The sequence below is a fragment of the Falco cherrug genome, chromosome 9 (assembly GCF_023634085.1).
Source record: "Falco cherrug isolate bFalChe1 chromosome 9, bFalChe1.pri, whole genome shotgun sequence".
NCBI lineage: Eukaryota > Metazoa > Chordata > Aves > Falconiformes > Falconidae > Falco > Falco cherrug.
Window position 1 is genome coordinate 54,393,211 of NC_073705.1, and position 14,355 is coordinate 54,407,565.

A 14,355-nucleotide genomic window follows, 5' to 3' on the forward strand; every position below is an offset into this window, starting at 1 on the left:
AGGCAGCATCTTTGCATGTCATCGTGTTTAAACAACCCCTCTATCTGAAATGTCACTTTGATTTGTAGGTGCTTTGCTTCCAGTTTTTATAATTAACCTCGTCCACTGGTGCAATGTTACAGTTAGCATCAGAGAATCATTAAAACATTTTACTTGTCTTTTCCACACACCACAATGTGTTTGAAAAGATTTCAAAATATGTGATGTGTCTTTAGGTTCCCCAGCCATTGCTGGGGAGCCATTGCAGGGAAGGTAAAGAAGGGCTAATAAATAGGCGCTTTTTGGTCAAATACAATGTAATCTTGCAGACCGTAATACACAAGTTTGTGTGCGCAAGAGGCAGGAGAGACATTTTGAAGAACTGGGTTTCATGGATAGTTCCGCTGTTTTAGGGCTAATATAGGCTACAGCTTTGTCAGGTTCACAGCTGCAGAAGGATTATTTGAAGGTTTGAGCAGTCATCGATACTTTGAGCAAGACTTCTTTTGTGCTGAGGGCAGGGATACGTTCCTAATGTTGGCCACATTAAATGGGTCTGCATATGTGAGGGCAATTAAAAAAAAAAAGTGTTTGCTGACCTGTTGTTCTACTGTCTTTGGGAAAAGAAAAAAAAATATTGATACATAAGTGTATGGAGGAAGCACTGGTATTTATAGCAGATGATTGTGGGTAGATGTGTGTGTTCGTACACATCAGGTTCTCAATGATCAGATGATGAGTTATGATAAAGAAATATTTTTCTCTATTTTGTGATTTGAAAAGCAGCATGTCACTTCTTTCCAATTGTCTTGCAGTTTCTGTAAGTTAAGAAAGTCAGAGGAATACTTTTTCTGAATAATAAGTAAAAAATAATCAGTAAGCTTGTGCTGCTTTCAGCTAGATCAAGAAGCTTCCTAGTCTGAAGATCTAGCCTTTGACAATGTATTCTAATAATATTATAATCAGATGTAAAATAAGCTAAGGCTGTGTTGACAGCATTGTCCAACGGCTAAGATTTTTTTTTAAATGAAAAACATTTTGAAATTTTAGGATTACAAAATGATTTCTGCATTCCTAGAGAAAGAGTTGAGTTACAATCTTAAGATGTACCTTTTTGACTCAAATGAAAACACGCTGCTTCAAGTAGCACGAGCTACTGGTTTCTGATTTCAGAATACAGATTTCTTCTGAGAAATTATGATTTAATTACAGAAGTATTTAAAACCCACACAAACAGCGCACATGCATTTGGAGGTGCATTCATGAAATAAAGCTCAGTGAACTCAGGCGAGTAAGTCTGCAAAATGCTTGTTAAGGTAATGTAAGAGGCAGGCTGAACTGCCTAGGTCAAAACTAAAGGTTGTACGGTGTTACAGTCACTATTATTTGTAATGCTTTATAGGCTGATTTAAGTAACCTAAGTTGGGGATAAAGAAAACTTTCTTTCTTTATGCTTGTATGTTGTATGCAGAGTAGTGTGAATGCTCTAAAGAAGACTTTGATATTCAAAGTTTTCATTTAATTTCCTTCTGAAAGAAATATCATTAAAAATTCAGGAGGTGAAAGTAAAACAGACAAGATTCATACGCCATTAAAGGAATTATATTAAGAGTTGTAATAATATCCCTTAATCTTAAAAAGGTAAGTCTCTTACAGAATTAAGGTTTTTCTGCTGCTTTTCATGCTGTGTGAGGTATTACAGCTAATACAAGTTGCTGATTTGAAAGCATCCTCACTAATCCCGTTTGGAGAGCGGCTTGTTCTGTGCTCATTAGAAAAGGTACGAGAAGAGATTTATAGGTTCTTCGTTAAGTAACTACTTAATTACGTCCTAGGACAACCAAATACCAAATACTGCTGGCAGGTTTCCCTAGGACTTGCCTCTAAAGCAGCAAAACTTAGCCGGTGTGAGAAGCACCACGTGAAACATCTTGGTGCGCTGCGGGAGAAGCGGCAGCGGGTGCAAACATACATTAGCAGGTTCAAGGGCAGGCACTTGTTAGAAAAGGCATTTAAAAGAGCTTACACTCATTTAAAGAGCTTCTACTCACCCTTCTCTGTGAGCTTCTCCTTTCTCTAGCTCCTGTATAACACCCAACAACACTTTTATGGTTTCCTGACTGGAGCTGATCAAATTTTCCATCATCTGAAGCTGCGCTTTCAAGTCCACAACTTCTGTGTGAGGCACGATTTGTTGGCATTCCTCGCTCACCGCGACGGCCGTCTGGCAAGGCTGGGTCTCCTCCATAGGCGAAACGTTTATCTGAAGGGTCTGTTCATTACATTCGGTGGCTTGGCACTGCGCCCGCGACGAGCAGGCTCGAGCATCTCCCGCCTGGGGCTGAACCCCGTTGAGGTGCGCGGTCTGCTTTCTGTCCTCCTCGGCTGCCGGGCACGGTGACCAGTCGGTCTCGGCCGCGAGGTTTGGCAGGTCGTGCTGCGAGGCGTTTGAACCGGCCGCCGGTAGATAAACGGTGGCCACTTCAGTCTTGAAGACCCTCCCGTGGAGGGGCTGGGCGGCCTCCTCGCTCCCCGGCCGCCCAGCCACCGGCCTCCCTCGGCCGGGCTGGACCACGGTGGGCTCCTCCGAAGCGGCGTCGGCCGAGTTTGGGAGAGGCGGCGGCTCTTGGGGAGAGCTGTGCAAATCGCCGCTTGGCCAGGCCTCGGCCCCGTCGTCGCGAGAGCCCCCGTAGGCGCGCTCGTTGATGTGGGAAATGAACTCTGCCGTCTGCAGGCTGCCGGCCTTCCTGCTCCACTGAACGGCCTCCCCTGAGCTGCTGCCCTCCTTGTCCTTAACGTCTATCAGAAACCCGTTGTTTTGACCCTTAAAGGTGTCCACGGTCGAGGCGCTTTTAAGAATATTCCCCTTTTTCCGGTCCAGAGGAAAGGTCTGGTAACACTTTTTGAGATCGGGTGAAGTCTGAACTCCTGTGCTCTTGGTGACGTTGGGTATCGACCTCCGGGCAGGCACTGTCATGTACTTGCGATAAGCTGTTTTGTAGGAAACGGGCTTGGCTTCCCTCTTGTCAGGATCCTGCGCGGTGGACAGCTGTTTGTCCCTCTGCTCGTTCTGGGCCTCACAGATATCTTTAAATCTCACCTGGAGAGCTTTGTTCCGTTTCTTAATCTGCCGGTTGGGATCCAGGGCGTATTTCATCTCCAGCGCCAGTGAAGCTGCTGGCTCAACTTCACTTTCCGAGGCGGTGAGTAAGCATTTGCTGGGCTCTTTACTCACCATGATGCCTGCATTCAAAAACAGGTCAAAAAGCCTCATGTTACAACAGAAATGCTACTTCCCCCCCCACCCCGCCTCCCCCCAAGGTTTGCAATATTTGAGTTAATTTCCTCTGTGTTTACTGAGATGATGCTGCTCACAACCTTTTTGCTCGATTCTCCCAAGTCACAGTCCTTCGTATTGGACTATGGTATGTTTTTTGCTGGAAAATCAAGCTTTTTTCATGTCGATAGGTTATTGCCTGCTCCTCAAAGAGGAGTGGGGCTCAGCTCCTCAGAGAGGAGTGGGGCTCAACCCGGTTTGCGTGGCACCGGCGGCTGTCCCAGATGGACACGATGGCTGTCACCCCCGGGGGTGCGAGCTCAGCGCTCGGACCTCACCGCGAGGCAATTGTGGGCTCTTGGGAAACAAGGCATCTGAATTTGCTTGATAGTGAATAACAAGTACAGGGAAAATGTGGGGGAAGTCTCTTTGTACAAATAAAAGTCTAGAGCACTGACTACCCTCAGTGCTTCTTTAATTCAGAATTTTGCTAGCAAGAAGTGGCAAACTGGCGTTATCTTTTACAGTACGCTTGCTTGTGAAACACGTTTCTGCTGTGTAATGTACTCTGTATCTTTGCAAGAAATTACTTGGTCATTAGAGGTGTCGTTATTTGGGTTTTTGTAAAAAAATTACCTCATAGCTAAACCTAGAACCTGGACATAGATTAATTATTATCAGCAACTGGTTGGTGCTGCTGTACGCATAAAAATTAAGAATCGTTGAAGTCTGTGAAATAAGCAAGCAGTGTATCAATTAAGGTTTTGCTTCAAATGCAAACCAACCCATCCTTTACTAACAGCAGTAATATGCCTTTATAATAGAGCTTCTTATCCCTAAGGATCCTGAAGTGCTGAAACCCCACCCCCCACCCCCAAACACCAAACGGACAAAAAACCTGTGATGATTCACAGAAATTACTTAATTTGCTATTGAGATATAAGCACCTCCTGAAGGATGAAAAGATGCCAACTGCTTAGCACACAGCAGAAAGACCCAACAGCTCTATTCTGTACAGATCATATGGGACCTGCAGTAACTGGATAGTAAAGACCTAATTTTTACACCTCATTTGAAGTTGTCGGTTTTTACTCTCCTATTGCACAAATTTCTCCCTGATGCTGAGATTTACTGAATTGCCAAATTCCCACTTAATCCAAATATTCTGTGTGTTATCTCCTATTTAAACACTGATGTACCCTCAGAGAGTCTCAGAGTACAATGTAAAATGAGTAAAGGGACTTTCAGGTAAGGTATTTGAAATACATTTCTAATCAGAATTCTTTTGTCTACTGAATAAAAAATGTGAAACTCTTGAAGAGTAAAGTACCACAATAGCGTATGTTTTACAAAGTCAACTCGGTGGCATGAGTGAATCCTTATGACTAGTGTGCACTGAGTTTTAAATTAAAAAGCCATAATGGAGAAATTAATTTTTGATGGAAAATTGAAAGTTTATGAGTCTTTAAAAGTAATACTAACATTTCCCAAAAGTTGTTAAGACACACAAATGTGCATGGCAAGCAATTGTATACTGCAAGGTTGGTCTTCTGGGTTATCAAATTGCTTTCAAAAAAACTGCATGCAAATGTGTCACTATTTTTTTTTTTTTCCTTTCATGTTTTACATCCCTGTTCCCAGTAATTTGCAAACGAATAACTGAAGGATTTTAGAATCCATCTAGTTTGCCTTTTTCTATCTAAACTTGCCAGGTTCAGGTAGCAACGCATGAGCAGCAATCATTTTAGAAGGGGAAGTTTCTATCTGAATCTGTCTGATGTAGCAGAAAGTCCGCAGAAGACAGCAAAAAGAGGGAAGATTCAGGAGAAAACCATTCAAGTAATGGAATCTGAGACTGCAAGATACTAGTTTTCAAACTAGATATGTATATACCGGACTAGTATCTGATACCAGGGTGACCAAGCCCCTCTTTTTGTGGAAAAAGGATTATAAAATAGAAATGCTAGAGTGAAGCCTGAAGATAAAATTGAGGTGGTGGAGTGCTCTCTTGTACTTTGTGCCCTGCTAGGGATGGGGGGTAAGATCAGTTATCCCTGTGCCTCTTAATACGTGATGTGCCAATATAGAAAACTGGTTTGTTGGGGATTTTTTGTTTCTTTTTTGTTTGTTTGTTTGGGGGGTTTTTGTTTGTTTGTTTGTTTGTTTTCTTGAGGGGGGAATAAAGTAACTACATATGAATGTCAGGATTTTTGTATTCCACAGCTTCCAAAGCTGGTAGTGGTAGGAAATACAGACATCCATCCATCCGTCTGTCTGTCTGTCTATCTAGGGGAGGAATCTTGGAATGTTTTAGTGATTAATGAGTTGCTGTGTAAAATACAAACCTGATCCATTAGCCTGCAACTGGACAGGTATCAGCTTTAGACACAGCTAAAATGTGTTGTAAAAACTACTGTCAAAACTAAAAACTCCGCACTTTCATTAATGTAGAACGACTGGAAGCAAATCTTCCATAATGGTCTGGTAAATTAATGAGTTTAGCAAAAACCTAAATGCAGTACCACAAGGGTCATTATATCCATTAGTTTTCAAATCTGCTAATGTGAGTTCATGCACTAGTAAAGAAATTGTAGCAAATATAAAATGTTGCATGTACAAAGACGTGAGATAGTCAATAATTATGTCTGAAAAGAGAGCACACGTTTTTACCCATAAAAGAGGCTTACAAAAATCAGTAGTTAGATCTGAAAAGTCACTTATTACGAACCTCTCCCAGGGTATCTCAGACTTGTCAAAGTCAGTTTTCTGGCACTTGGGTTTTTTAACAGTAGGATCCCCTAACATACAATTTATTTTAAAGTATTGGCTTGATATTTCATTAGTGTACCTCTAACCTGTCCCAATTTTCAGATTATTTCAGGTACTGTTTGAATCCCATAATCTTTAGGACTGCAGGATCTCTGGGTGTGTTTGGAACAACCTAACAGATGGAATTAATGGAGTCCATAACTCAGATGAAGCCAGGAGTCTGGCAATATTCTACAGAATAGAAATAGATAAATGCGGTACTGTATTCTGTGATGCAGTTAATTTTAAACATGTCTTTAATAGCCAATAAATTGATTCTTCAAAAATTGCTTCTCTCCCTTTCCCAGTTGCGCAGGCCTGATTGATTTAGCTAATCTAGAGTCTTCTATTCCCACTAGTAACTTGGACTAATAATTTTATAGATATCTGTGATTAAGAATGACAACAACCAAAAGAACCAGGTTTTTTTAAGCCTCACTTGGATCTCAGTGTCTCCAAGGAGAACTATACGTGCACATTTGATAAAAGAACGGTTGAGCAAACAGTTGACTGAGTTAAATGTTTAACATGGAAGAGTTTATATAATAATTTTTGGTTCGTTTCATTTTTGTTTTGGACAAGGATGTTGACTCAAGCTTTGGTTTGCTCAGGCGCTAGCGTTTGTGGCAGTGTCTCCTGGGAGACCCTGCTTAATCGTTCAACCTGTACTTGAGCTCAGACAGTGCTGCAGGTCTGCCCTCTTTCCACTGAAGTTAGTGCCAGCGTCCGTACCGATGTCCTGGGAGACGGGAGCGTGCCATGGGCACCGCCTGCACCCAGACCCCCGGCTGGAAAAGGAAATCTCATCGTAATGTGTTTCCTTTCCTTTCCTTTCCGGCACTCCTCGCCGGTAATTCCACTGACCACTACTCGGCTCAGCAGTGTTTTCTGGATGACAAGGCAAGGCTGGCACACATGAAATGTGCAGCAGTGAAATACGACAGAAGCTGCAGGATTGCTGGATACTTCAGGAAACTACTGAGACAGAGTTTCTCAGTTTGCATGAGTACTGCAGACTTTATGGCTTACACTGTCAGGGGGCTAATAAAGACTTTGAATTTGAATTTTAGTTGCTGATGCCAATTAAATACAGCTAATAAATTTAAACTTTTTGTCTGCAGTTACTCCAAACAAACCCTGATTGCATGAGATGATTTGCTAAGCTAAATCTTTAAGTAATCACAGAGCTTTTTTTTTTCTTCAGTTTTTAGCCTTGATTTGTTTATAAACTTCTGGCTGATTGCCCTTAAATAGCGTTCCATTATGTTTGAATATGGAAATAAACTATTAAAGAAGAATAAAAAAAAAGTGATGCACAGAGAAGCCTTAAGTTAGTATAAAATCATCAGCGTAAGTTATGGAAACCACCACCTTTATTATTTCAGGTTCTCCATAGTTTTATTCAATTAAATAAATCCTTCCCTTTTAGTTGTCCATTTATTGATGCAGTACAGGGGTTTTTTTTCCCCCTCAGTTCAGCAATGTAATGGGCATTCCAAGGAAGGAGACCTATTTTATGTGATTCACGCCTCAATTATGAGGAGCAGTGCGTTCCCAACAGTCCTGTTCAAGTCTGTGCCAGCAGGTAAAGCTTAGGTGCGTAAGTAAATCTTTGCAGGACCTCCACTCTTAATCCAAAACTCTGCAAAGTCACTGCACTACAAGGTGAATTATAGCGTTGAATTTCCAGACTCATTTGTTAAGGAAGGAAAAGGAGATTTGTACCTTACCTTATAATTTACATTTCATTTCTGTCAGTTTTATGAGACAGAAGTATATTCAAAGGCTAAAGGTGTTAATAAGCAGAGGAGTTAAACTTTCCAAGTTCCAAATGCAGATGAAAGGCATAGATTTCAGTCTCTGTATTTTCAGACCAAATGAAGGCTCTAGAGATGCAGCTGTAAACTTCTGTGCACTATTAAGAGTACACATGGCTTTTGTGCGCATATGTAATAGCTTAAAGGAAAAATAATGTAAGGGATTGCAAGTAATTGGGCTTTACCATGTAAAGGAAGGCTCGACAGTGATCTGCAACATCTTTAAGCTTCTGAATATAGAATATATTGGGGCTGTATTTTCTCATCAGAAATCCCTGCTGCCTCATATGATATTTTTCTATGTCTAAACGCTATCATAAGATTTAATAATGTGTATGTCTTTCAAAACCTATTTGATTTTGTAAGTGTATACATAGAATATAGTACACCTCTATCGTTAAAAATAGACATTTTAAAGAAACTTGGATTGATATCATATATACAAAGACAATATGGAAGCCTATTCTATGTTAATTCTAAATATACCATTGTGTAAACCAGTAGTAGCAACCTAAGGATAGATATTTTACAGGTAATCTAAATGTTTTCCTGAATTTTGAGTTAGACTGCTTATAATATCATGTTATTTCTTTGACTTTCAGACCTTTTGACTTCATTAACTGCATATTTTCAGCCTTTTAAAAGGAATCCAATTGTTAGGTTAACTGACCGTGTTGTTACAATACAAATTTTAAAATTATATAGCAGTATCCTAAGTATTAGTAAGCAATGTCCAGTGAACAAAATTGTACTGATAAGCATGTTGGAAAAGATGAATTATCTTAGCCAGTTATTAATTATTAGTTCCTTGCAGAAATTCTGTCTATTTTTTACGGAGTTTTAATGGAGAAGTAAGAGGATAAAATACGACTTCTGGGTAAACTCAAGGGTGTGGGTATGCCCAATTTTTGTGGTGTAAAAAGTACTGATGACTATTATTAGGAATGCCTCTCCAATGTATCTATCGACATACAAACTGATGGGAGGAGATCAGTCTGTCTTCCTTTTATCAGAATTATTCATGTAGAATAATAGAGTTAGCAGTGCTGGTAAATGTCAAACTAGTATTTTTCTTCTTTTTACATCTGTTTTGAAACCCCTAGGCATTGAACTTGCTTTTTCTCTTTCCCAAACTTCCTTATTTATTGCTCGATACTGAATTTGTTCTTACTGCTGCGTTTACGTATTCTGTATTTTATGAAGCAGAGGGTGAACTGCCCTAGCCTTACAGTCTTCCGGTTTTGAGAAGTTTGCACCACTGCAATGAATTACGGAACATCACTACCATTGCCTAAATTGGTGCTTTTCAGCCTGTGGTCTGGAGACACTTGGAGATTTCTCACCTATGTTATTGCCATGCAGACCTGAAAAGAAAGCTCCTGTGAGCTCCCTAAAGGGAGGGGCATGGATGTTATATTTTTACTGAAAAAAATTAAGAGGTTCCAAAAGACTGAAACGAAATCTACTAACTTAGACTAATTCTTTAGGTTTTGGCTATATTCTCCTGCAAAAACTGGCTTTGGGATGCATTATTTGGAATAAAGCATTGCACTGCAAAGTACAAACATTTGGTAGAGTTGTGATGGTTCTTAGTACAGTTTAAAAAAATTGGATCTATCAATCATCTAGATCCAGCGATGACATATGATAGACTTGTAATTGCCTTGAAAGTCTTCCTTTGGCATAAACATGATCATACAGCATTTGATTTGCCTTTTTTCCCCCTTCCATCCACTGGTAGGTTCTGTAAGAATGTTGTATAAAAATCATACCCTAGCTAATGGCTGAGATGGACAATAAATGCCTTTAAATGCTCTTGTGAGCATTAGCTTTTGAACTAAGTGGCAACAAATAGAATGTATGATTTCATAGGCCTGTAGAATTTTAGATAAAACAGGGATCTATTGTAGGATAAACTAAAATTTTCCTTAGAAAACAACTTCCCTGAATGCACAAGCCAGTATATGCTAGTTTCTATAATTTTGACATGTCTACTACATGTTCTTAACACAAGTTTTAATAGTACTTGGGTTTTGTTGCTTTTATATTGTTACATGCATAAAATCAAAAGGAATCCATTCAACGTGATAAAATTCTGTACAATAAGGGTTACTTTGCCCATAATATGTTTGTGCAACTGATCATAACACCAACGGAAGGTTTGCACTTGCACTATAAACAATACAGACCCTTGTGCTCTGAGTTAGTAACTGCTAACTTCGTATCGGAACAAATCCAATGTCAAAAGATACTCCCTGTCAATTCATAGTGTTGTCGTAATGTCAACCATTTGCTAGAATTTAGTGTACTGGAAAAAAACCCCACCACGTTACTGTTAAAAGAATTATGCTTATTTTTCTTACTGTGCTATGCAGCTATTGCTACTATGAAAAATATGAGGAAAGGTTTATGGGCATTATTTTGCCATGTAAATCTGTGCAACTCTTTGTCAGTGTTACAGCTGGTACTCGCGGTATAAGGATGCTGCTCAGGATGTGTTGCTAGGAGAATCACAAATAGTTCTGCTTATACTGTACTGTCTTCCAGGAGTCCAAAAGCCAGCATACTTTCACTGGAAGGCTTTTTCATTATTATGGGACTTTCTGTTAAATAATTTAAATAGCAAGCTGTTAAAAACAAGAGCTTAAAGACAGTTCCTTATCGGCATTATTGTCGCACACTAACTTCTATTTGTTCTTAGTAAACATCAATAGTTTTTGTGGGTGTTTAAGAAAAAAAACCAAAACCCACCGCCAAAAAGCAGTTCTGTTCTTTAGCTTTGGCCAACAGGTTTGCCAAACTGTCAGACCTCCAGAGAGGGGTCTGGGTGCGAGGGACCGAGAACAAGTCCAGACTGTGAGCACCTCCATCAGCTGCAGTGTATTTTCTTTTTCATCGTAGCTTCTCAATTGTTGGGTAGGGTAAAGAGGAGAAATGAGATAAGCGGGTTCCAACGCCATGCTTTAGTCTCGCATCTTCAGTTTTGCTGTGCAGGTATCGGAAGGGCACCGCAGTGTGCTTGCGTGCAGTGCAATGTATGCAGATCGGTCCGTTCCCCTGGGAATGCAGATAATCTCATTGTATGGAAAATGTGTTTTGTAGTCTGTGCTAGTGCTTACTACAAATGGGAGATGACAGACATGAATGACTTTCCTGAGGTCAGTGGTTGTAAGGCATCCCAACATTGTCAGCTCTTTCTACTTGGATTAGGGTTACATGCAGACAAGCCTTGGGAGGGTGTAAAGTGGCGATAAACAATGTGGCTGGCTAATTTAGGTCTAAACCTGACATCGTTAGCAGGATATTAATTGGGTGAATAATACCAGTCTAGGAGATTCGTATTTGCACTCCAGTGCTGTCAGCAGTCACCAGGAAATAAAGGCTGTGTAATTTTCACCTTCCTGAGGAGCACTTTTGTGAAGCTTCTGGTTTCAAGCAGGTTCTGGTTCTGGCTCTGCTGTAATTGTAAATTATCGATGTACAGTTAGACCTGAGCGTGCTGATGTTGGTGAAAGACAAGAGGAGTGCACAGCTCGGTTTGCTTTCTGCTACAGCAAAGGCTCATACAAAAATGAGCATTAGTTACCCAAAAAGGGTGTTATTAGAAGAGCAAAAAAGCTGTGCTTTAATTGGTGTACTGCATGTGAGCAATAGTCCCTAATGTAGCAAAACTTATTTCATAACAGCTGGTTCTAAGATCCTTCTGAAGTAAGTAACATGAAGGAAGAGCCAAACTCTGATGTGAGAGGAAGCAGTCTTGAATCTGAACATCGGGGCAAATGCTCCAAACCCCAACTCCCGAAGTCTCAAGTTCTCATTAAACATGAGGACTGTGGGAGAAGGGTCAGAGTTGATGGATAGCACTGGCACAAACAGCTCCTTCCAGGTCACCAGAGAAAACATTTTTGGTTCAGTGTGGGAAGAACTGTGTGGAGAACGAAGCGGGAAGCAATGAGAGTGTGCAAGGATGGTTTGGAGATGGTGAATAAGTTGCTTCCAGGGTCTTGTGGACCTGGGACAATGTGGAGTAAGATCTCAAAATAAACATTCTGGTGATGGCTGTTTAGGATGGGTTATTTGTGATGTGGGCGATTAGGGACTGTATTACAGCAATAATTGGAGATCCTCTTAAGAATATTGATACGCCCCTTTTGTCCATTTCAGTTATATCCTCTGCTTGTCTGAAGCTGCAGGACTGGGGCCGAGAACTCCCCCGTTGTTAATCAGGTTTGCCTGATAACACTCTAGGCACCAGAACTGTCTACTAGACAGATAATTTGTGTCACGTTTATTTTGGCCTTGTGTGTTTTTATACTATAACAAAGTGTGAATGCAAGAATATAACACATTATTCTCACCAACTTGTGAAGCTAGGACTACCTAAAATACAGATACAACTTGAATTCAGCAACTTGGGCTCAGTCTGCAGAATGGATCAGTGTTATCGGTGTTACCAGGCAGTTCAAGCATCATTTCTGCTGAATTACTCTCTTCAGCACTGGGATATTTTATCTGTCTCTTTGTCAACTCCTCAGAGATATTGTTGTGTTTTATTTGCTGATGGCCTTGATACACAAACTGATCCACAAGTTAAATTTCTTTACTTGTGGATACAGAATCACAGAGTGGTTTGGGTTGGGAGGGACCTTGAAGCCCACCCCGTCCCACCCCGCTGCCATGTGCAGGGCCCCCTCCCCCCAGCCCAGGCTGCTCCCAGCCCCATCCAGCCTGGCCTTGAGCACTGCCAGGGATGGGGCACCCACAGCTGCTCTGGGCAGCCTGGGCCAGCGCCTCGCCGCCCTCACGGGGAACAATTTCTGCCTCACAGCTCATCTGCATCTCCCCTCTCTCAGCTTAAGGCCATTCCCCCTTGGCCTGTCACCACGTGCCCACGTACAAAGCCCCTCTCCAGCTTCTTGCCGGCCCCTGTAGGTGCTGGGAGCTGCTCTAAGGTCTCCCCGGAGCCTTCTCCTCCCCAGGCTGAGCAGCCCCAGCTCTCCCAGCCCGGCTCCATGGCAGAGGGGCTCCAGCCCCCTGACCACCTCCGTGGCCTCCTCTGGGCTCGCTCCAACAGGTCCGTGTCCTTCTCATGCTGGGGGCCCCAGAGCTGGTCGCAGCGCTGCAGGGGGGTCTCACGGGAGCGGAGCAGAGGGGCAGAATCCCCTCCCCCGCCCTGCTGGCCACGCTGCTGGGGATGCAGCCCAGGGCACGGGGGCTCTCTGGGCTGCGAGCGCACATTGCCGGGTCGTGTCCAGGTTTTCATCCACTAGTACCCCCAAGTCCTTCTCTGCAGGGCTGCTTTCAGTTAATTTCTGATTGTATTTACAGAAGAGAATAATGGATATAGTAACAAAATGGGCATGAACAACCAGTTACTAATGATTTGAAAGAAAGATGTAGCTTGCTTTAGATTTTTTTTCTTACTCATACATAAATATGCAAACATTACTGATTTCACTAAATTGTCTATTCTTCCTCCTTCTTCCAAGGAGAGCAGGAAGTAACTAACCAGGCCAAAACTACTTTTCATGTTACTAACTTTAAAATACAGTCCCAAATTTACACAACTGCTTAGGGGGTTTTGTATTGAGCATCACAGAGGCTCTGCTTCAGTTTTGAAAAAGTAATTTATACTGTGCTTGGGCTGTGTAACCTGCACCAGCTTTGACTTCACCAACTTGTTGCAAGCAACAGCATCGCAACTCTGGCATGAGTGACGACTGCTGTGATTTTCCAGGAAGCACAAAGCAGTCTTGCTGTGGTTAAGCTGGGGTATTATCAATACCCAAACTAACCGATTTGAAAATAGTTTTGGATATATCCACTCGTGCTGTGGTCACAGTGGTGGGCTGTCATACCTGTGTTTTGCTTTGTGTCTCACTGAAATTGAACAAGACTTCTTAGTCCTGTGGCTGAGGTCACTGTGGGGAAGTGAGATGATTTAAGTTGTATTGGTCTCGTAATTATGGGCAAAGTGGGGGTCTAAATACAAAATGACAATTTTGACCTGCAGATTTTGCTGGACACTTTTAGCGGTACAGCAAAGGGTTCACAGCTTTAAGTGTTATGGCTATGACTTCTTTCATAGGACTGTTTCTTGTGTGACTGAATTACTGACCAGGTGTCTGCATTTTTCCTGGAGGTTAAAAGAAAACTGAAGATCTGAGGAAGGATAAAACAAGTGGGGAAGGTGGGGAAGAGCACACAAGTACATCCTTCTTCGTTAGGTTTTGACACTTCCTCCTCACTTAGAGCATATGGAATGATCTTCCTTTGCTTTTGTTTTTAAAAGGGTTTAATTTTATACCTATGTGGGCTTTATTTACAAGCATGCTATAGCAATCACGGACAAGCAAAAATAACACAAACCACTTGCTTTTCTTTCCCACGGATGCCATAAACATGAGTTAAGGTTGGGATTTTGCCAGTATTATTTCAGTACAAATAATAAGGAATTCCTGTACCAGGTAAAAT

At 41.6% G+C, this 14,355-nt stretch overlaps 2 protein-coding genes across 4 annotated transcripts in view; one reads left to right on the top strand and one right to left on the bottom strand.

The window, feature by feature from the left end:
- The window catches only part of DOCK1 (dedicator of cytokinesis 1), a 319,193-nt gene that overhangs the window by 134,913 nt on the left and 169,925 nt on the right, over nucleotides 1-14,355 (top strand). The gene's annotated exons all lie outside the window — the stretch shown is intronic.
- INSYN2A (inhibitory synaptic factor 2A) overlaps nucleotides 1-14,355 on the bottom strand; it is a 47,088-nt gene that overhangs the window by 27,730 nt on the left and 5,003 nt on the right. Inside the window, exon 2 of one of the 2 annotated variants that reach the window (XM_055719979.1) lies at nucleotides 2,031-3,222. In XM_055719979.1, coding sequence (XP_055575954.1) covers nucleotides 2,031-3,217 — 1,187 coding nt within the window. In that variant the 5' untranslated portion in view covers nucleotides 3,218-3,222. Of the gene's footprint in view, nucleotides 1-2,030; nucleotides 3,477-14,355 lie in introns of those variants that run through there. The other variant, XM_005439229.4, reaches the window with a different exon arrangement.